General features: G+C 41.0%; 1 protein-coding gene across 1 annotated transcript in view; it reads left to right on the top strand.

Moving 5' to 3' along the window:
* get4 (guided entry of tail-anchored proteins factor 4) overlaps positions 1-22,904 on the top strand; it is a 43,815-nt gene that overhangs the window by 4,176 nt on the left and 16,735 nt on the right. Inside the window, exons 4-7 of the mRNA NM_001199907.1 lie at positions 2,147-2,296; positions 3,463-3,601; positions 6,435-6,575; positions 7,587-7,662. Coding sequence (NP_001186836.1) covers positions 2,147-2,296; positions 3,463-3,601; positions 6,435-6,575; positions 7,587-7,662 — 506 coding nt within the window. The remainder of the gene's footprint in view (positions 1-2,146; positions 2,297-3,462; positions 3,602-6,434; positions 6,576-7,586; positions 7,663-22,904) is intronic.

Here is a 22,904-nt window from a genome sequence, read left to right as displayed (position 1 = left end):
TAGAATAAAACAGTATATTCTTTTCATAATTTTTTAGAAGCACAGCTCAGAATAAGTATATTACATATTTACATGACAGTGACATTCTCGCTCATATTTAGAAATATAATTTTCAAACAATATTGTGAAATCAAGTTTTTGGAAACATTATTTGAAAATGCTCTTTTGAGGTGCTTGCATTTGTTTTTTGTTTTATACATAAAATCCCTATACGTTTTCTTTTTGAATTGCCACCTAAATATAAAACAAAAATATTTGAAGCATTATTTCAATGATTTAAACAATCATTGTAGCAAATTTCATTTGAACATTTTATATAAGGCAAAACTATTAAATAAGTAAATAAACGCTACCTGACACAAGTCATGTCCTCGATCCCAGTTGTAAAGAGCAACAAATAATAACTTGACTTCTAGTTGATCATTTGATCATTCTGTTAAACTGCATCCCAATCATTACAAATACTGCAGAAGACCTATTGGAACCCGCATGGACCCAAGATTCTCTCAGAAATCAGTCAAGTTTGGTGAAGGAAAATCATGGTTTGGGCTTACATTCAGTATGGGGGTGTGTGAGAGATCTGCAGAGTGGAAGTCAACGTCAACAGCCAAGTATCAAGACAAATGTGCTGCCTGACACAAGTCATGTCCTCGATCCCAGTTGTAAAGAGCAACAAATAATAACTTGACTTCTAGTTGATCATTTGATCATTCTGTTAAACTGCATCCCAATCATTACAAATACTGCAGAAGACCTATTGGAACCCGCATGGACCCAATATTGTCTTAGAAATTAGTCAAGTTTGGTGAAGGAAAATCATGGTTTGGGCTTACATTCAGTATGGGGGTGTGCGAGAGATCTGCAGAGTAGATGGCAACGTCAACAGCCAAGTATAAAGACAAATGTGCTGCCTGCCTGTTACATTACAAACCACAGGAAAGGGCAAATTCTTCAGCAGGATAGCGCTCCTCATACTTCAGCCTCCACATCAAAGTTCCTGATAACAAAGAAGGTCAAGGTGCTCCTGGATTGGGCTGCCCAGTAAGATGGAGGAGGCGGCATTGAAGATGAATCCAAAAAATCTTGATGCACTCTGGGAGTCCTGCAAGAATGCTTCTTTGGCATTCCAGATGACTTTATTAATATGTTATTTGAGTTATTGCAGAGATGTAGAAATGCAGTCGTCTAAACTCATTGAAGTCATACACAAAGTTAATTATTTTTTCACTGCAGCATGACTTTATATTCTATACTGTACATTATTTCTGTTAAGTGACAAGACTTTTGTCTAAGCAAAGTCAGACATTACTGTCCTAATGAAATAATTAAAAATCATGGCATGGTCATATTTTTATTTTGGTAAAATAAGCGTAATCTAGAGGGCTTTGCCTTTTGTGTTAGCCACTACTGATACCAAATGATCAACTTGAAGTCAAGTGTATAATTTATTATTCCTAAAACTTGGATAGGGGACAAGACTTTTATCAGGTAGCGCATAGTAAATAAATAGTAAACAAAAAATAAATAGTAAATGAAAAAAGTTTTTTCAATTATTTGTTTTTAATATATATATATATATATATTTTTTAAAATAAAAAAATGCTAAACTTTAACAAAAATCTGTAGAAATTTGATGCTGAAAACAACAGTATATTTAACCATAGGATAAAATTTTTTTGAGGAACACTCCACTTTAAAAAAAAAAGGTGATTTTCAGGTGCTGTGTAATATCTTTGCACCCGCTGCAGCCATGGTACAGCAGCGAAGTTCCTTGATTATTATGCCATATCATCCTAGAAAATAGCAAGTTTTAATTTTCTGTCAGTCTTGGTATACGATGAAGAGAAATTTCAACCCTAAATTGGATAAATTCTCAAAACTCTGTTCATTTTTGAGTGGGATGCTAGTGGTCTAATCCGATTTAACTATCTATGCTAAGCTTAAGCTAAGTTAAAAGTGCTTCTGCCAGACCCAGACCCATTCTTCTGAATAAATCCAAAAATGGTAAATTTAAGTTAATTGGTAAATAAAAGTTGTTTTAAAAAATGTAAATAATATACATTTTTGCACATTCTTTCACAGAACACTTATGTGATGGCCTTTTAATTTGAATTACTTCATATTTCATTCTTGATGTTTGTTCTAGAGCATCTGGCTAAACTTTTCAGCTTGATGGACCCAAATTCACCCGAGCGGGTGGCATTTGTCTCCAGAGCGATCAAGTGGTCATCAGGAGGGTCAGGAAAGTTGGGCCACCCCAAACTACACCAGCTGCTGGCGCTCACATTGTGGAAAGGTAAAACAGACACACAAAAACAATCTGGAAAAAGATTCTTAGCTGGGGTCTGTTCTTCGTACTTTAAATGATCTAAGATGATTTGGCAGATCCTGGATCTTTTGATCTTGATAACTGATCTCTCGCTAATTTGGTTCTTCAAACAAGTTCGCAAATCAGATTAGAATGTCTGGATGAACTGATCTGAGATCGCTGCTTGTGTTGTGAAGGACAGGTCTATCGATCCTCTAAATCATGATCAGCAATGCAACGATTGGCTGACGGCACAGCAGCGTAATGACATCATCTGATTAATATTCAACTATCCATGTGAGCAAAATTACATAAAATTAGCAGTAAACGGTTTGTTAAATATGACACGCAATAACTTTACACATTTGTTGTGAGCTGCAGGCTTTACACTTTCATGTGTCAAGAGTATTCATCATGTATTTCAATGCAAATCAGTGTATTTAGTTTTACATTTAGAAAAGATTTTCTTTATTATAGTAGCCGTTTTTAATCGGTGTAAAGAATAACTGGTTGTTTACAAAAGCATTTTGATATTGGTAAAGGCGTCTGCAATTTTAATAAAGCATCAAATCACCGTCATATTAACTGTCAAAACATGCTTATGACTGCATACATGTTTTATTGCTTTTAAAAAAGTTACACATTGTGCATTTCTATTATACACAAATTGTACTAAAGCGATCTAAAAAGTACATATCAATAAGTTTTCTCTTTGCACCACCAGGTGGCAGTCTTTGTACTTTCATTTCGAGGGTGCAGATTGCATAAGTTTTATTAATATATATAACATTATTTTTTAATAACTATAACTTTATATGTATAGTTAAAAAATATTTACTATTTTCACAAGTGTATATAACTACTACTGTAAGAAAATATCAGAATTCGGTACATACTTTCTGTATTATCTTTGCTTGAACTGAGCCGATTTAATCCTGTTTATATGAATTGAACCTGCTTCCGGTCAGGTTTGAGCTAGCAGAACTGTTGCCATGACAACAACTCTCGGATCAGCTTTGAAGAACGAAACGATCCTGGATTGTGTCAAATCGTCAATATCCAAATTCAGCTAACCGAGTAATCCAGGTACGAAGAACGGGCCCCTGCTCTGAGAATGTGCAATGTGTATATTTACAGTATTCGTTTGCATTTAGAACAAAACTACAGTGAATCCCGTTATCATTTTCTGCGCTCATCTGATGGGGAAGGCTGTGCACAGATGCTGGTGGAGTATTCATCAGCGCGAGGCTTTCATGGAGAGGTGGACATGTTTGTAGCACAGGCCGTCTTACAGTGAGTTCCGGAGTTTCATCTAAAAGTTTGAAGATAACAAAACAAAAATGATTTTCATTTATACACTCCCTAATGCTTGTTAATGCTACTTTGATGACTGCAAAATACAAAAGGAGATATGACTATTGTATAGAAGTGAATAAGGGACTGGGGCTGTCAGCTCCTAAATGACAAAAATTTGTATTATTATTTTACTACATTATTATAGATTATTTACTAACTATGTTTGCTTTTATCAAAGGGCACCTATTTTATCCCTTTTACAAGATGTAAGATAAGCCTTTGGTGCCTCCAAAATCTGTAAAGTTTCAGCTTAAAATACTCATCAGATTATTTATTATAGCCTCCAGAATCTGCCCATTTTGGTGTCTGAGTTCAGTGTAGCTGTTTTTGTAGCCTGTGGCTTTAAATCCAAATGAGCTGCTTCTTCCTGCCCACCGCTCCTAGATGCATGTCTGCCTGTCGAAATGCGTTATGTCAGATAAACAGCAGTCAGTGACAAAAACTCAGATGAAGCTGAAAAACAGCTCATTAGTCAAAAAAAAAAGTTAATTTGATGTATATGTGGTGGAGTTTATTCAAGCCTTTCTGAAACGATGAGTCTCACAAATGCCGTTTGCAGTACACACACACACATATACGCACGCTTACTGACACCATGTGGCTCTAGCGATTATAGGGGTTAAGAATTAAATGGTGGTTTTTACTTTATTTTAAACATGCTCCGTTTTAAAAACGTTTTAAACTTCTAAAAATTTCAGGAAGTTGGAACAGATATATAATGCATATAGGATTTCACTAGGTGGCAGTACAGTATTTTTTAATGTTGTTTTAAACAAAATAAAAAAGTCATATTGTTATTATTGTCATTATTGTTATTAGGTGATAATTAAATGTTAAAGGTTCACGAAACCCTGGAGTACTTTTTTTGAGACTAACAGATTTGTGTGTGTTAAGCATCAGTTAAGACTATGTTAGCACCTGTTAGCTTTAATTGTGGGAAAAACTGGATAATTTTGAGCTTTTGTCAGCTAATTTCGTCTTCCGGGTTTAAAATGTTTTTTGGGCAGATCAAAATCAGTGACATAGCGAAAAAACTGCAAGTACAAAGATGACGTGTCGTTTTCTCATTATTATTTATAGCGATGTTTTCTTATCCTATGAGAAGAGACCTGCTGCACTGAGTCTGCATTCAGACCCAGGGATTGGGGAAAAAGTCCTCATTTACAGTGTTTATATAAACACGATAATCTTTATGATGATTTAAATCTATAATGATTGTAAACTATATACTCATGCGTCTCGTCACGGTTTGTTTCTCATTTTGTGAGTTAACTGACAACAGTTGTTCACTCCCCTCCTTCTCCCCTGCTGGCCACGCCCACTCCTGCCCTTTGCTCGCGGAGCTCCAGGTCCATTATGATGCCTCTTTTAAAAAAAATTATATATTGTACTCTTTAACTCTCAGCATAGAAACATGAGATCAGAAAATGACAAGAACTACTTTTTTGAATGAACTGTTCACATATTCCTCATAACCTAAATCAGACCAGCAATCGTGGCTGCACAATAAAAACTTTTAGCCTGTCGATAACTCAATGTGATGGTCCCATCTCAGGATGTTCAATGTGGGGTCTGGAATATAGTTAAGCAGGAGATTTGTGGACTTGCTGGAGAGTTTAGCCATAATGGATTGAAAGCTGATCATCCGCATGTCCCTAACATGCAGACACATTTATGTAAAGTTTAAGTCATATTGTTATTAACCCCAAATATTTCCCAAGTGCTGTTTCAAAGATTTTTTCTAATATATTTTTCCAATTGGCTAGGGAAAGTCTTATTTTTTTAAAGGTGCAGTTGGTGATCTTCCACAAAACTAACAGTTTAGCATAAATCTCTGAATCACAGTCCCTCCCCTGCCGTCTAGAGCCATGCCTCCTTAAACACGCATGGTAAACAATATAGGGAGAGACTAGGCGGAATAGCGGTATTTACTTGTGTTTTGTTGTTAAACTTATTAAAATCTACATTATCGATGCTGTAAAAGCTCCCTTATGAAATTGAAAATAGTCTTATTAATCTTTTATCTGAGTTTTTCTGTCATTTCAAAATGACACTAGCCTATATTTCCACTTTGTGACACTTATTAAATCAGTGTGTTAGTGGGACAGTACAGTAAGCTACGTGTGCGTGTCAAACATTTTGGTGAATTACATTTGTTTGGGTTGGGTATATATTTAAAAGAGAGAAAAACTGTTGACTTTAGCTATGACGAGGCTTCGTTTAAACAGCACAATGGCATCTGACAATGAGGGGAAAATGCCTCACAGCAGCTGTTTTCCATCGTATTAGATCGCATTTGTTAAATGATCAGTCCAGGAGGTGGCGCTGATCGACAACAGTATTAAAAGTTAGTTCAAAAATTAGTTCAAAGATGATAAAAGCAGGTAAAATAGATTAAAACTATTGTTTCAAAGCTGTCCAAATGTGACTGTTTACACGCATCAGCTGCCGACCTGAAGTTCTTAGATTTTTCCTTGCACATACACGCAAAGCATAATGGGTAATTTTGGATTCTAAGAAAAAGGTCTACACAAGTACCGTTTAGAATACTTGGAAAATCGTGCAATGGAATGATGAGTGAGTTACTTTTTTATCGTCTTATCCATCAAGTTCTGCTTTTTATAAGTCAATGCATATGCAGTTATTCAACTTTATGTAGCTGCCTTTTTTGTAATATAGGTTTATAGTATTCACTAATTTTGTTGTTTGTTGATTAAGTTAGCATTTTTGTTATGATAATACTCATCTTAGCATCTTGTCTTGACCACAGGTTCCTTTGTCTAAAAAACAAGACAAGTGCACTGGTGGTGTTCACCACATACACACAGAAACATCCGTCTATAGAGAAGGGTCCTCCTTTTGTTCAGCCTTTGCTCAATTTCCTCTGGTTCCTCCTGCTGGCGGTGGATGGGTGAGTTGCTCCCTGTATTCACACTTTAAAACTCAACATCAGGCTTTTATAAATGTTCAATGTCCTGTAGGTCAGTGTTTGCTGTAGCTCAGTGTTTCCCAATTCTAGAAAACTCACCATTGCTGCTGTTACAAAGTTTGTTTTAGAAAAGTTTGAGAAGTAGTCTAGCAATAAGTCTAACTAAAGTTGTTTTGTAAAATTTTGTATACATTTTAGGTGGGCAGTGCTTATAGCTGGAGAAAAAGAAACTACCCCGACAACATTTAACAAAGGATGTAAATTAAGTGAATGGTTTAAAGTCTTGTTCAGACACTGAAGTTTCACTTACCCTGATATAATCAACAAAACAGTCAAATTCATAGGTGATAATCAAAACAGCCTGGCAGAATTACCCTGAACTTTGATGAAGACAAACAGCACAGCAGTGCCTTGAACTTGAGCATTAGCTTTTCTTCGGAATAGGCCAATGGACAGTAAGACAAAAGGTTAATGATTCTCATTAATTGATTCTCATTGGGCTGTCAGACTCAATCTTTAGAATGTCATCATGTAAAACACAATGTACATAACTTTTCTAGTTAAAAACTACTGCATTGAAACGCACAGTTTCCATGATTTTCTACATTTGTAAGTCCACATTACTTATTATAAAGCAGTCATGGAATCAAATAGGATAATGGAATATTACGGGCAACAAATTATACACTACACTGCCTTCTGAAATCAATCAGATGAAGGGATTTCAGTAAATATGGTCATCTATTTCATCAGACTTGCCTTGTTACCTCTGTATGCTGTCTGCAAAAGCAGCTTGTGGATGCAACTTAAGAAAGTTACTGAAGTATTCCGATTTACTTGGAAATGAGAAGCTGGTGGGTTACCTCAGGATTGTTTCTAAAATGTTGAAAAGCCTATAAAAAGACCAGACAGCTTTATCTTTAATTGATTCATCAGTATATTTGTAACAATACAATCAACCTAATTTCCAGATGATTGTGGCTTTCTTTTCAGAGGGAAGTTGACAGTCTTCACAGTGTTATGCGAGCAGTATCAACCATCACTGAAGAAAGACCCTATGTATAATGAGGTGAGTTAGTAAATGATTTCTCTCAATCAGGTCTTGCTCAGAGATAGAAGCACAGACGAAAATAAAAGTAATTAAAGCTGCAAGCAGCGATGATAGGGACCTCGCACCCGGGCTCACCGCCGCCCGGTGACCTTACGATGACAGAGAACAGCGAACAATAATAATTTAAGCCAATATATTAAAAAAATCTAAGAAAATAACAGATTTATGCTAAACTTCCTCCTGTCAGCAGGTGGCGATATAACTGTGACTTAAGATTGGCATGTAGATGTCTTCCGGAGAGGAATCTTATCAACCATGTGAAGTTTCAGGCACATGGTACATTGTGTGGCTGAGTTATAAGCCAAACTACCTTCTGCCAGCAGGTGGCGCTATGAAAGACTAAATATTATTATGTAGATGTGTTTAGGAGAGGACTTTCATCAACCATGTGACATTTTAGGCAGATCGGACATTGTGTGGCCGAGTTACAAGCCAATCTACCTTCTGCCAGCAGGTGGCGCTATGACTGACTCAATATTGTTATGTAGATATGTTCAGGAGAGGACTTTTATCAATCATGTGAAGTTTCAGGCAGATCGGACATTGTGTGGTAGAGTTATAAGGACTTCCTGTTCCATGGCGAAGCGTTGAGGTTTGTCATGCCACCACAGACACGCCCCTCTGCAAAAACTCTACATCTTCACAATATATCATCGCTAGAGCTTTCAGATGACACGACTCTATTTTGGTGCTGATACGGGAAAGTTTGTGGAAGGAGTTTGTTATAGTGTCAAACATGTCATTTCCTGTGGCCAGCAGGTGGCGCTATAACTGTAACTGGATATCGGCACGTAAACCTGATCAGGTCAGGACTGTTATTAAATGTGTGAATTTTGAGGCAGATCGAATATTGCATGCCAGAGTTATAAAGACTTCCTGTTTTGTGGCGAATCATCAAAGTTTGCGAGGCCGCCACGGACACGCCCATCGATGAAAACTCTAAAGCTTCGCAATTTAACATCACCAAGGCTTTAAGATAACAAAACCCAATTTTGGTGTTTATCAGATAAAATCCCTAGGAGGAGTTCGTTAAAATACAACGCCTGAAAATGGCAAAAGCGCCACTTTTTCGCCACAGGACGTTAAAAATATCCGACTTCCTGTTGGGTTTGAGATATGGCTCCAAGAGACTTTTTCGTATGTTTTGCCATGTTTGAGGTGTGTGCCAATTTTTGTGCATGTGCGTGATTCGTGGATCGGGGGCTTGTCCGTTTAATTTTTCTAGGTGGCGCTGTCGAGTCATTTTGCCACGCCCACTTCAATATTGTTATGTGAATGTGTTCAAGAGATGACGTTTATCAACCATGTGAAGTTTCAGGCAGATCGGACATTGTGTGGTTGAGTTATAAGGACTTCCTGTTCCATGGCGAAGCATTGAGGTTTGTCATGTCGCCACGGACACGCCCCTCTGCGAAAACTCTAGATCTTCACAATATATCATCGCTAGAGCTTTCAGATAACACAACCCAATTTTGGTGTTGATACGATAAAATTTGTGGGAGGAGATTATAACTCCGTAAATCATGTCATTTCCTGTGGCCAGCAGGTGGCGCTATAACTGTATCTGGATATTGGCATGTAAACGTGTTCAGGTCAGGACTCTTATCAAACGTGTGAATTTTGAGGCAGATCGGATTATGCATGCCTGAGTTATAACGACTTCCTGTTTTGTGGCGAATCGTCAAAGTTTGCGAGGCCGCCACGGACACGCCCATCGATGAAAACTCTAAAGCTTCGCAATTTAACATCGCCAAGGCCTTTAGATGACAAAACCCAATTTTGGTGTCGATCGGATAAAATCCCTAGGAGGAGTTCGTTAAAATACAATGCCTGGAAATGGCAAAAAAGCCACTTTTTCGCCGCAGGAAGTCAAAAATATCCGACTTCCTGTTGGGTTTGACATATGGCTCCAAGAAACTTTTTCGTATGTTTTGGCGTGTTTGAGGTGTGTGGCAATTTTCGTGCATGTGCGTGATTCGTGGATCGGGGGCTCGTCCGTTTAATTTTTCTAGGTGGCGCTGTTGAGTCATTTTGCCACGCCCACTTCCGAAGCCCATAACAAACGTAAATTTTCGCCACTTCTGAGGCGTGTGCAAAGTTTCGTGAGTTTTCGGGCATGTTTAGCCCCTCAAAACCGCGATTCATTCCGCGGAAGAAGAAGAAGAAGAAGAAGAAGAAGAATAATAATTAAAGCTGCAAGCAGCGATGATAGGGACCTCGCACCCAGGCTCACCGCCGCCCGGTTGCCTCAGGATGACAGAAAACAGTAAACAATAATATCTTAAGCCGATATATATAAAAAACCTGAGAAAATCACAGATTTATGCCAAACTTCCTTCTGTCAGTAGGTGGCGCTGTAACTGTGACTTAATATTGCAATGTAGCTTTCTTCAGGAGAGGAATTTAATCAACCATGTGAAGTTTCAGGCAGATCGGACATTGTGTGGTTAAGTTATAAGGACTTCCTGTTCCATGGCGAAGCGTTGAGGTTTGTCATGCATCCACAAACACGACCCTCTGCAAAAACTCTAGATCTTCACAATATATCAACGATAGAGCTTTCAGATAACAACCAACCAAATTTGGTGCTGATACGAAAAAATTTGTGGGAGGAGTTTATTACTCTGTAAATCATGACATTTCCTGTGGCCAGCAGGTGGCGCTATAACTGTATCTGAATATTGGCATGTAAACGTACTCAGGTCAGGACTGTTATTAAATGTGTGAATTTTGAGGCAGATCGGAAAATGCATGCCTGAGTTATGACGACTTCCTGTTTTGTGGCGAATCGTCAAAGTTTGCGAGGCCGCCACGGACACGCCCGTCGACAAAACCTCTAAAGCTTCGCAATTTAACATCGCCAAGGCCTTTAGATGACAAAACCCAATTTTGGTGTCGATAGGATAAAATCCCTAGGAGGAGTTCGTTAAGATACAAAGCCTGGAAATTGCAAAAATGCCACTTATTTGACGCAGGAAGTCAAAAATATCCAACTTCCTGTTGGGTTTGAGTTATGGCTCTAAGAGACTTTTTCGTATGTTTTGGCGTGTTTGAGGTGTGTGCCAATTTTCGTGCATGTGCGTGATTCGTAGATCAGGGGCTCGTCCGTTTAATTTTTATATGTGGCGCTGTCGAGCCATTTTGCCACGCCCACTTCAATATTGTTATGAGGATATGTTTAAGAGAGGACTTTTATCAACCATATGAAGTTTCAGGCTGATCGGACTTTGTATGGTTGAGTTATAAGGACTTCCTGTTCCATGGCGAAGCGTTGAGGTTTGTCATGCCGCCACGGACACGCCCCTCTGCAAAAACTCTAGATCTTCACAATATATCACCGATAGAGCTTTCAGATGACACCACTCAAATTTGGTGCTGATACGAAAAAATTTGTAGGAGGAGTTTGTCACGATGTAAAACGTGTCATTTCCTGTGGCCAGCAGGTGGCGCTATAGCTATATCTGGATATGGGCATGTAAACGTGTTCAGGTCAGGACGCTTATCAAACGTGTGAAATTTGAAGCAGATCGGATAATGCATGCCTGAGTTATAACGGCTTCCTGTTTTGTGACGAATCGTCAAAGTTTGCGAGGCTGCCACGGACACGCCCATCGACGAAAACTCTAAAGCTTCGCAATTTAACATCGCCAAGGCCTTTAGATGACAAAACCCAATTTTGGTGTCGATCGGATAAAATCCCTAGGAGGAGTTCGTTAAAATACGACGCCTGGAAATGGCAAAAATGGCCCTATTTCGCTGCAGGAAGTGAAAAATATCCGACTTCCTGTTGGGTTTGAGATATGGCTCCAAGAGACTTTTTCGTATGTTTTGGTGTGTTTGAGGTGTGTGCCAATTTTCGTGCGTGTGTGTGATTCGTGGATCGGGGGCTCGTCCGTTTAATTTTTCTAGGTGGCGCTGTCGAGTCATTTTGCCACACCCACTTCCGAGACCCATAATAAACGTAAATTTTCGCCACTTCTGAGGCGTGTGCAAAGTTGCGTGAGTTTTCGGGCATGTTTAGCCCCTCTAAATCGCGATTCATTGGAGAGAAGAATAATAATAATAATAATTAAAGCTGCAAGCAGCGATGATAGGGACCTCGCACCCGGGCTCACCGCCGCCCGGTGGCCTCAGGATGACAGAGAACAGCAAACAATAATAATTTAAGCCAATATATATTTAAAAAACCTGAAAAAAATCACAGATTTATGCCAAACTTCCTCCTGTCAGCAAGTTGCGCTTAGACTGTGTGTCAATATTGGCATGTAGATGTCTTTAGGAGATAAATTTTTTTTCACCATGTAATTTTTCAGGCAGATCGAACATTGTTTGGCTGAGTTATAAGTAACTTCCTATTGCCAGCAGGTGGCGCTATGACTGTGACTCATTATTGGCTTGTAGATGTCTTCAGGAGCGGATTTTAATAAACCATGTGAATTTTCAGGCAGGTCAAACATTGTGTGGCTGAGTTATAAGCCAAACTTCCGGTTGCCAGCAGGTGGCGCTATGACTGACTCAATATTGTTATGTGGATGTGTTTAGGAGAGGACTTTTATCAACCATGTGTAGTTTCAGGCAGATCGGACATTGTGTGATTGAGTTATAAGGAATTCCTGGTCAATGGCAAAGCGTTGAGGTTTGTCATGCCGCCACGGACACGCCCCTCTCCGAAAACTCTAGATCTTCGCAATTTAACATCGCCAAGGCCTTTAGATGACAAAACCAAATTTTGGTGTTGATCGGATAAAATCCCTAGGAGGAGTTCGTTAAAATACAACGCCTGGAAATGGCAAAATCGCCACTTTTTTACAGCAGGAAGTTAAAAATATCTGACTTCCTGTTGAGTTTGAGATATGGCTCCAAGAGACTTTTTCGTAAGTTTTGGCATGTTTGAGGTGTGTGACAATTTTCGTTCATGTGTGTGATACGTATATCAGAGGCTCGTCCGATTAATTTTGGTAGGTGGCGCTGTCGAGTCTATTTGCCACGCCCACTTCAATATTGTTATGTGGATGTGTTCAGGAGAAGACTTTTAACAACCATGTGAAGTTTCAGGCAGATCGGACATTGTGTGGTTGAGTTATAAAGCCTTCCTGGTCAATGGCGAAGCGTTGAGGTTTTTTCATGCCGCCACGGACACGCCCCTCTCCGAAAACTCTAGATCTTCACAATATATCATCGCTAGAGCTTTTAGATAACACTACCCAATTTTGGTGCTGATGCGATAAAATTTGTGGGAGGAGTTTGTTACTCTGTAAAACATGTCATTTCCTGTGGCCAGCAGGTGGCGCTGTAACTGTATCTGGATATTGGCATGTAAACGTGTTCAGGTCAGGACTGTTATCAAACGTGTGAATTTTGAGGCAGATCGGATAATGCATGCCTGAGTTATAACGACTTCCTGTTTTGTGGCGAATTGTCAAATTTTGCGAAGCCGCCACGGACACACCCATTGACGAAAACTCTAAAGCTTCGCAATTTAACATCGCCAAGGCCTTTAGATGACAAAAGCCAATTTTGGTGTCGATCGGATAAAATCCCTAGGAGGAGTTCGTTAAAGTACAACGCCTGGAAATGGCAAAAACGCCACTTTTTCGCCGCAGGAAGTTAAAAATATCCGACTTCCTGTTGGGTTTGAGATATGGCTCCAAGAGACTTTTTCGTATGTTTTGGCATGTTTGAGGTGTGTGCCAATTTTCGTGCATGTGCGTGATTCGTAGATCGGGGGCTCGTCCGTTTAATTTTTCTAGGTGGCGCTGTCGAGTCATTTTGCCACACCCACTTCCGAGACCCATAATAAACGTAAATTTTCGCCACTTCTGAGGCGTGTGCAAAGTTGCGTGAGTTTTCGGGCATGTTTAGCCCCTCTAAATCGCGATTCATTGGAGAGAAGAATAATAATAATAATAATAATAATAATAATAAACGGAGCAATTCCAATAGGGCCTACGCACCGTTTCGGTGCTCGGTCCCTAATAATAATAAACGGAGCAATTCCAATAGGGCCTACGCACCGTTTCGGTGCTCGGTCCCTAATAATAATAAACGGAGCAATTCCAATAGGGCCTACGCACCGTTTCGGTGCTCGGTCCCTAATAAGAAACGGAGCAATTCCAATAGGGCCTTGCACCGTTCGGTGCTCGGTCCCTAAAAACGGAGCAATTCCAATAGGGCCTACGCACCGTTTCGGTGCTCGGTCCCTAATAATAATTAAAGCTGCAAGCAGCGATGATAGGGACCTCGCACCCGGGCTCACCGCCGCCCGGTGACCTTACGATGACAGAGAACAGCGAACAATATTAATTTAAGCCAATATATTAAAAAAAAATCTAAGAAACTCACAGATTTATGCCAAACTTCCTCCTGTCAGCAGATGGCGCTATAACTGTGACTTAAGATTGGCATGTAGATGTCTTCCGGAGAGGAATCTTATCAACCATGTGAAGTTTCAGGCACATGGGACATTGTGTGGCTGAGTTATAAGCCAAACTACCTTCTGCCAGCAGGTGGCGTTATGACTGACTCAATATTGTTATGTGGATGTGTTCAGGAGAGGACTTTTATCAACCATTTGAAGTTTCAGGCAGATCAGAGATTGTGTGGAGATTGTGTTTTAAGACAAACTACATTCTGCCAGCAGGTGGCGTTATGACTGACTCAATATTATTATGAAGATGTGTTTAGGAGAGGACTTTCATCAACCATGTGACATTTTAGGCAGATCTGACATTGTGTGGCCGAGTTACAAACCAAACTACCTTCTGCCAGCAGGTGGCGCTATGACTCTGACTCAATATTGTTATGTGGATGTGTTCAGGAGAGGACTTTTATCAATCATGTGAAATTTTAGGCAGATCAGACATTGTGTGGTTGAGTTATAACAACTTCCTGTTCCATGGCGAAGCGTTGAGGTTTGTCATGCCACCAAAGACACGCCCCTCTGCAAAAACTCTAGATCTTCACAATATATCAGCGCTAGAGCTTTCAGATGACACCACTTTATTTTGGTGCTGATACGGGAAAGTTTGTGGGAGGAGTTTGTTAAAGTTTCAAACATGTCATTTCCTGTAGCCAGCAGGTGGCGCTATAACTGTAACTGGATATCGGCACGTAAACCTGTTCAGGTCAGGACTGTTATTAAATGTGTGAATTTTGAGGCAGATCTGATAATGCATGCCTGAGTTATAATGACTTCCTGTTTTGTGGCGAATGGTCGAAGTTTGCGAGGCCGCCACGGACACGCCCATCGATGAAAACTCTAAAGCTTCGCAATTTAACATCACCAAGGCTTTAAGATGACAAAACCCAATTTTGGTGTTTATCAGATAAAATCCCTAGGAGGAGTTCGTTAAAATACAACGCCTGAAAATGGCAAAAGCGCCACTTTTTTGCCACAGGAAGTTAAAAAAATCCGATTTCCTGTTGGGTTTGAGATATGGCTCCAAGAGACTTTTTCGTATGTTTTGGCATGTTTGAGGTGTGTGCCAATTTTCGTGCATGTGCGTGATTCGTGGATCGGGGGCTCGTCCGTTTAAGTTTTCTAGGTGGCGCTGTCGAGTCATTTTGCCACGCCCACTTCCGAAACCCCTAAAACCCAGCCATTTACACCGCGTTTGGTGTGTGTGCAAATTTTCGTGAGTTTTCGGGCATGCTTAGACCCTCAAAAGTGCCCCGATTGGGGGCGGAATAATAATAATAATTAAAGCTGCAAGCAGCGATGAAAGGGACCTCGCACCCGGGCTCACCGCCGCCCGGTGACGTTACGATGACAGAGAACAGCGAACAATAATAATTTAAGCCGATATATAAAAAAAAAATCTAAGAAAATCACCGATTTATGCCAAACTTCCTCCTGTCAGCAGGTGGCGCTATAACTGTGACTTAAGATTGGCATGTAGATGTCTTAAGGAGAGGAATCTTATCAACCATGTGAAGTTTCAGGCACATGGGACATTGTTTGGCTGAGTTATAAGCCAAACTACCTTCTGCCAGCAGGTGGCGTAATGACTGACTTAATATTGTTATGTGGATGTGTTCAGGAGCGGACTTTTATCAACCATGTGAAGTTTCAGGCAGATCAGAGATTGTGTGGAGATTGTGTTTTAAGACAAACTACATTCTGCCAGCAGGTGGCGCTATGACTGACTCAGTATTGTTATGTAGATGTGTTCAGGAGAGGACTTTTATCAATCATGTGAAGTTTCAGGCAGATCAAACATTGTGTGGTTGAGTTATAAGAAATTCCTGTTCCATGGCGAAGCGTTGAGGTTTGTCATGCCACCACAGACACGCCCCTCTGCAAAAACTCTAGATCTTCACAATATATCATCGCTAGAGCTTGCAGATGACACCACTTTATTTTGGTGCTGATACAGGAAAGTTTGTGGGAGGAGTTTGTTACAGTGTCAAACATGTAATTTCCTGTGGCCAGCAGGTGGCGCTATAACTGTAACTGGATATCGGCACGTAAACCTGATCAGGTCAGGACTGTTATTAAATGTGTGAATTTTGAGGCAGATCGAGTATTGCATGCCAGAGTTATAAAGACTTCCTGTTTTGTGGCGAATCATCAAAGTTTGCGAGGCCGCCACGGACACGCCCATCGATGAAAACTCTAAAGCTTCGCAATTTAACATCACCAAGGCTTTAAGATGACAAAACCCAATTTTGGTGTTTATCAGATAAAATCCCTAGGAAGAGTTCGTTAAAATACAACGTCTGAAAATGGCAAAAGCGCCACTTTTTCGCCACAGGAAGTTAAAAATATCCGACTTCCTGTTGGGTTTGAGATATGGCTCCAAGAGACTTTTTCGTATGTTTTGGAATGTTTGAGGTGTGTGCCAATTTTCGTGCATGTGCGTGATTCGTGGATCGGGGGCTCGTCCGTTTAATTTTTCTAGGGGGCGCTGTCGAGTCATTTTGCCACGCCCACTTCCAAAGCCCATAACAAACGTAAATTTTCGCCACTTCTGAGGCGTGTGCAAAGTTGTGTGAGTTTTCGGGCATGTTTAGCCCCTCAAAACCGCGATTCATTTCGCAGGAGAATAATAATAATAATAATTAAAGCTGCAAGCAGCGATGATAGGGACCTCGCACCCGGGCTCACCGCCGCCCGGTGGCATCAGGATGACAGAGAACAGCGAACAGTAATAATTTAAGCCGATATATTAAAAATATCTGAGAAAATCACAGATTTATGCCAAACTTCCTCCTGTCAGCAGGTGGCGCTATAACTGTGACTCATGATTGGCATGTAGATGTCTTCAGGAGAGGAAACTTATCAACCATGTGAAGTTTTAGGCAGTTCGGACATTGTTTGGCTGAGTTATAAGCCAAACTGCCTTTTGTCAGCAGGTGGCGCTATGACAGACTCAATGTTGTTATGTAGATGTGTTCAGGAGGGGACTTTTATCAACCTTGTGAAGTTTCAGGCAGATCGGACTTTGTGTGGTTGAGTTATACTACAAACTACCATCTGCCAGCAGGTGGCGCTATAACTGTGACTTAAGATTGGCATGTAGATGCCTTCAGTAATGGAATTTAATCAACCATGTGAAGTTTCAGGCAGATCAGACATTGTGTGGTTGAGTTATAATAACTTCCTGTTCCATTGCGAAGCGTTGAGGTTTGTCATGCCACCACAGACACGCCCCTCAGCAAAAACTCTAGATCTTCACAATATATCATCGCTAGAGCTTTCAGATAACACCACTCTATTTTGGTGCTGATACGGGAAAGTTTGTGGAAGGAGTTTGTTACAGTGTCAAACATGTCATTTCCTGTGGCCAGCAGGTGGCGCTATAACTGTAACTGGATATCGGCACGTAAACCTGTTCAGGTCAGGACTGTTATTAAATGTGTGAATTTTGAGGCAGATCGAATATTGCATGCCTGATTTATAATGACTTCCTGTTTTGTGGCGAATCATCAACGTTTGCGAGGCCGCCACGGACACGGCCATCAATGAAAACTCTAAAGCTTCGCAATTTAACATCACAAAGGCTTTAAGACGACAAAACCCAATTTTGGTGTCAATCAGATAAAATCCCTAGGAGGAGTTCGTTAAAATACAACGCCTAGAAATGGCAAAAGAGCCACTTTTTCGCCGCAGGAAGTTAAAAATATCCGACTTCCTGTTGGGTTTGAGATATGGCTCCAAGAGACTTTTTCATATGTTTTGGCATGTTTGAGGTGTGTGCCAATTTTCGTGCATGTGCGTGATTTGTAGATCGGGGGCTCGTCCGTTTAATTTTTATAGGTGGCGCTGTCGAGTCGTTTTGCCACGCCCACTTCAATATTGTTATGTGGATGTGTTCAGGAGAGGACGTTTATCAACCATGTGAAGTTTCAGGCTGATTGGACATTTTGTGGTTGAGTTATAAGGACTTCCTGTTCCATGGCGAAGCGTTGAGGTTTGTCATGCCGCCACGGACACGCCCCTCTGTGAAAACTCTAGATCTTCACAATATATCATCACAAGAGCTTTCAGATGCATCCACCCAATTTTGGTGCTGATACGATAAATTTTGTGGGAGGAGTTTGTTACTCCGTAAATCATGTCATTTCCTGTGGCCAGCAGGTGGCGCTATAACTGTATCTGGATATCGGCATGTAAATGTGTTCAGGTCAGGACTGTTATCAAGCGTGTGAATTTTGAGGCAGATCGAGTAATGCATGCCTGAGTTATAACGGCTTCCTGTTTCGTGGCGAATCGTCAAAGTTTGCGAGGCCGCCACGGACACGCCCATCGACGAAAACTCTAATCCTTCGCAATTTAACATTGCCAAGGCCTTTAGATGACAAAAGCCAATTTTGGTGTCGATCGGATAAAATCCCTAGGAGGAGTTCGTTAAAATACAACGCCTGGAAATGGCAAAAACGCCACTTTTTCGCCGCAGGAAGTTAAAAATATCCGACTTCCTGTTGGGTTTGAGATATGGCTCCAAGAGACTTTTTCGTATGTTTTGGTGTGTTTGAGGTGTGTGCCAATTTTCGTGCATGTGCGTGATTCGTGTATCGGGGGCTCGTCCGTTTAATTTTTCTAGGTGGCGCTGTCGAGTCATTTTGCCACGCCCACTTCCGAAGCCCATAATAAACGTAAATTTTCGCCACTTCTGAGGCGTGTGCAAAGTTGCGTGAGTTTTCGGGCATGTTTAGCCCCTCAAAACCGCGATTCATTCCGGAGGAGAATAATAATAATAATAATAATAATAATAATAAACGGAGCAATTCCAATAGGGCCTACGCACCGTTTCGGTGCTCGGTCCCTAATAATAAACGGAGCAATTCCAATAGGGCCTACGCACCGTTTCGGTGCTCGGTCCCTAATTAAAGCTGCAAGCAGCGATGATAGGGACCTCGCACCCGGGCTCACCGCCGCCCGGTGACCTTACGATGACAGAGAACAGCGAACAATAATAATATAAGCCAATATATTTAAAAAAAACTAAGAAAATCACAGATTTATGCCAAACTTCCTCCTGTCAGCAGGTGGCGCTATAACTGTGACTCAAGATTGGCATGTAGATGTCTTCAGGAGAGGAATTTAATCAACCATGTGAAGTTTCAGGCACATGGGACATTGTGTGGCTGAGTTATAAGCCAAACTACCTTCTGCCAGCAGGTGGCGTTATGACTGACTCAATATTGTTATGTGGATGTCTTCAGGAGTGGACTTTTATCAACCATGTGAAGTTTCAGGCAGATAAGAGATTGTGTGGAGATTGTGTTATAAGACAAACTACATTCTGCCAGCAGGTGGCGCTATTAAAGACTCAATATTATTATGTAGATGTGCTCAGGAAAGGACTTTCATCAACCATGTGAAGTTTCAGGCAGATCGGACATTGTGTGGCCGAGTTACAAGCCAAACTACCCTCTGCCAGCAGGTGGCGCTATGACTGACTCAATATTGTTATGTAGATGTGTTCAGGAGAGGACTTTTATCAATCATGTGAAGTTTCAGGTAGATCGGACATTGTGTGGTTGAGTTATAAGGACTTCCTGTTCCATGGCGAAGTGTTGAGGTTTGTCATGCCACCACAGACACGCCCCTCTGCAAAAACTCTAGATCTTCATAATATATCATCGCTAGAGCTTTCAGATGACACCACTCTATTTTGGTGCTGATACGGGAAAGTTTGTGGTAGGAGTTTGTTACAGTGTCAAACATGTCATTTCCTGTGGCCAGCAGGTGGCGCTATAACTGTAATTGGATATCGGCACGTAAACCTGGTTAGGTCAGGACTGTTATTAAATGTGTGAATTTTGAGGCAGATCGAATATTGCATTCCTGAGTTATAACGATTTCCTGTTTGGTGGCGAATCATCAAAGTTTACGAGGCCGCCATGGACACACCCATCGATGAAAACTCTAAAGCTTCGCAATTTATTATCACCAAGGCTTTAAGATGACAAAACCCAATTTTGGTGTTGATTGGATAAAATCCCTAGGAGGAGTTCGTTAAAATACAACGCCTGGAAATGGCAAAAATGCCACTTTTTCGCCGCAGGAAGTTAATAATATCTGACTTCCTGTTGGGTTTGAGATATGGCTCCAAGAGACTTTTTCGTATGTTTTGGCATGTTTAAGGTGTGTGCCAATTTTCATGCATGTGCGTGATTCGTAGCTCGGGGGCTCGTCCGTTTAATTTTTCTAGGTGGCGCTGTCGAGTCATTTTGCCACGCCCACTTTAATATTGTTATGTGGATGTGTTCAAGAGATGACGTTTATCAACCATGTAAAGTTTCAGGCAGATCGGACATTGTGTGGTTGAGTTATCAGGACTTCCTGTTCCATGGCGAAGCGTTGAGGTTTGTCATACCGCCACGGACACGCCCCTCTGCGAAAACTCTAGATCTTCACAATATATCATCGCTAGAGCTTTCAGATAACACCACCCAATTTTGGTGCTGATACGATGAAATTTGTGGGAGGAGTTTGTTACCCTGTAAAACATGTCATTTCCTGTGGCCAGCAGGTGGCGCTGTAACTGTATCTGGATATTGGCATGTAAACGTGTTCAGGTCAGGACGCTTATCGAGCGTGTGAATTTTGAGGCAGATCGGATAATGCATGCCTGAGTTATAATGACTTCCTGTTTTGTGGCGAATTGCAAAGTTTGCGAGGCCGCCACGGACACGCCCATCGACGAAAACTCTAAAGCTTCGCAATTTAACATCGCCAAGGCCTTTAGATGACAAAACCCAATTTTGGTGTCGATCGGATAAAATCCCTAGGAGGAGTTCGTTAAAATACAACGCCTGGAAATGGCAAAAACGCCACTTTTTCGCCGCAGGAAGTTAAAAATATCTGACTTCCTGTTGGGTTTGAGATATGGCTCCAAGAGACTTTTTCGTATGTTTTGGTGTGTTTGAGATGTGTGCCAATTTTCGTGCATGTGCGTGATTCGTATATCGGGGGCTCGTCCGATTAATTTTTCTAGGTGGCGCTGTCGAGTCATTTTGCCACGCCCACTTCCGAAGCCCTTAACAAACGTAAATTTTCGCCACTTCTGAGGCGTGTGCAAAGTTTCGTGAGTTTTCGGGCATGTTTAGCCCCTCAAAACCGCGATTCATTCCGCGGAAGAAGAAGAAGAAGAAGAAGAATAATAATTAAAGCTGCAAGCAGCGATGATAGGGACCTCGCACCCGGGCTCACCGCCGCCCGGTGACCTTACGATGACAGAGAACAGCGAACAATAATAATTTAAGCCGATATATAAAAAAAAATCTAAGGAAATCACAGATTTATGGCAAACTTCCTCCTGTCAGCAGGTGGCGCTATAACTGTGACTCAAGATTGGCATGTAGATGTCTTCAGGAGAGGAATTTAATCAACCATGTGAAGTTTCAGGCAGATTAGACATTGTGTGGCTGTGTTATAAGCCAAACTACCTTCTGCCAGCAGGTGGCGTAATGACAGATTCAAAATTGTTATGTGGATGTGTTCAGTAGAGGACTTTTATCAACCATGTGAAGTTTTAGGCAGATCGGACATTGTATGGTTGAGTTATAAGGACTTCCTGTTCCATGGCGAAGCGTTGAGGTTTGTCATGCCGCCACGGATACGCCCCTCCGCGAAAACTCTAGATCTTTACAAAATATCACCACTAGAGCTTTCAGATAACACCACCCAATTTTAGTGCTGATACGATAAAATTTGTGGGAAGAGTTTGTTACAGTGTAAAACATGTCATTTCCTGTGGCCAGCAGGTGGCGCTATAACTGTATCTGGATATCGGCATGTAAACTTGTTCAGGTCAGGACTCTAATCAAGCCTGTGAATTTTGAGACAGATCGCATAATGCATGCTTGAGTTATAACGACTGCCTGTTTTGTGGCGAATAGTCAAAGTTTGCGAGGCCGCCACGGACACGCCCATCTATAAAAACTCAAAAGCTTCGCAATTTAACATCGCCAAGGCCTTTAGATGACAAAACCCAATTTTGGTGTCGATTGGATAAAATCCCTAGGAGGAGTTCGTTAAAATACAACGCCTGGAAATGGCAAAAACACCACTTTTTTACAGCAGGAAGTTAAAAATATCTGACTTCCTGTTGGGTTTGAGATATGGCTCCAAGAGACTTTTTCGTATGTTTTGGCGTGTTTGAGGTGTGTGCCAATTTTCGTGCATGTGTGTGATTCATATATCAGGGGCTCGTCCGATTAATTTTGGTAGGTGGCGCTGTCGAGTCTATTAGCCACGCCCACTTCAATATTGTTATGTGGATGTGTTCAGGAGAGGACTTTTATCAACCATGTGAAGTTTCAGGCAGATCGGACATTGTGTGGTTGAGTTATAAAGCCTTCCTGGTCAATGGCGAAGCGTTGAGGTTTGTCATGCCGCCACGGACACACCCCTCTCCGAAAACTCTAGATCTTCACAATATATCATCGCTAGAGCTTTTAGATAACACTACCCAATTTTGGTGCTGATACGATAAAATTTGTGGGAGGAGTTTGTTACTCTGTAAAACATGTCAATTCCTGTGGCCAGCAGGTGGCGCTATAACTATATCTGGATATCAGCATGTAAACGTGTTCAGGTTAGGACTGTTATCAAATGTGTGAATTTTTAGGCAGATCGGATAATGCATGCCTGAGTTATAACGACTTCCTGTTTTGTGGCAAATCGTCAAAGTTTGCGAGGCCGCCATGGACACGCCCATCGACGAAAACTCTAAAGCTTCGCAATTTAA

The sequence above is a fragment of the Danio rerio genome, chromosome 12, assembly GCF_049306965.1.
Source record: "Danio rerio strain Tuebingen ecotype United States chromosome 12, GRCz12tu, whole genome shotgun sequence".
In the NCBI taxonomy this organism is placed as follows: domain Eukaryota; kingdom Metazoa; phylum Chordata; class Actinopteri; order Cypriniformes; family Danionidae; genus Danio; species Danio rerio.
The sequence above is the reverse complement of the archived record's forward strand: the minus strand, read 5'-3'. Positions and strand labels throughout refer to the sequence as shown.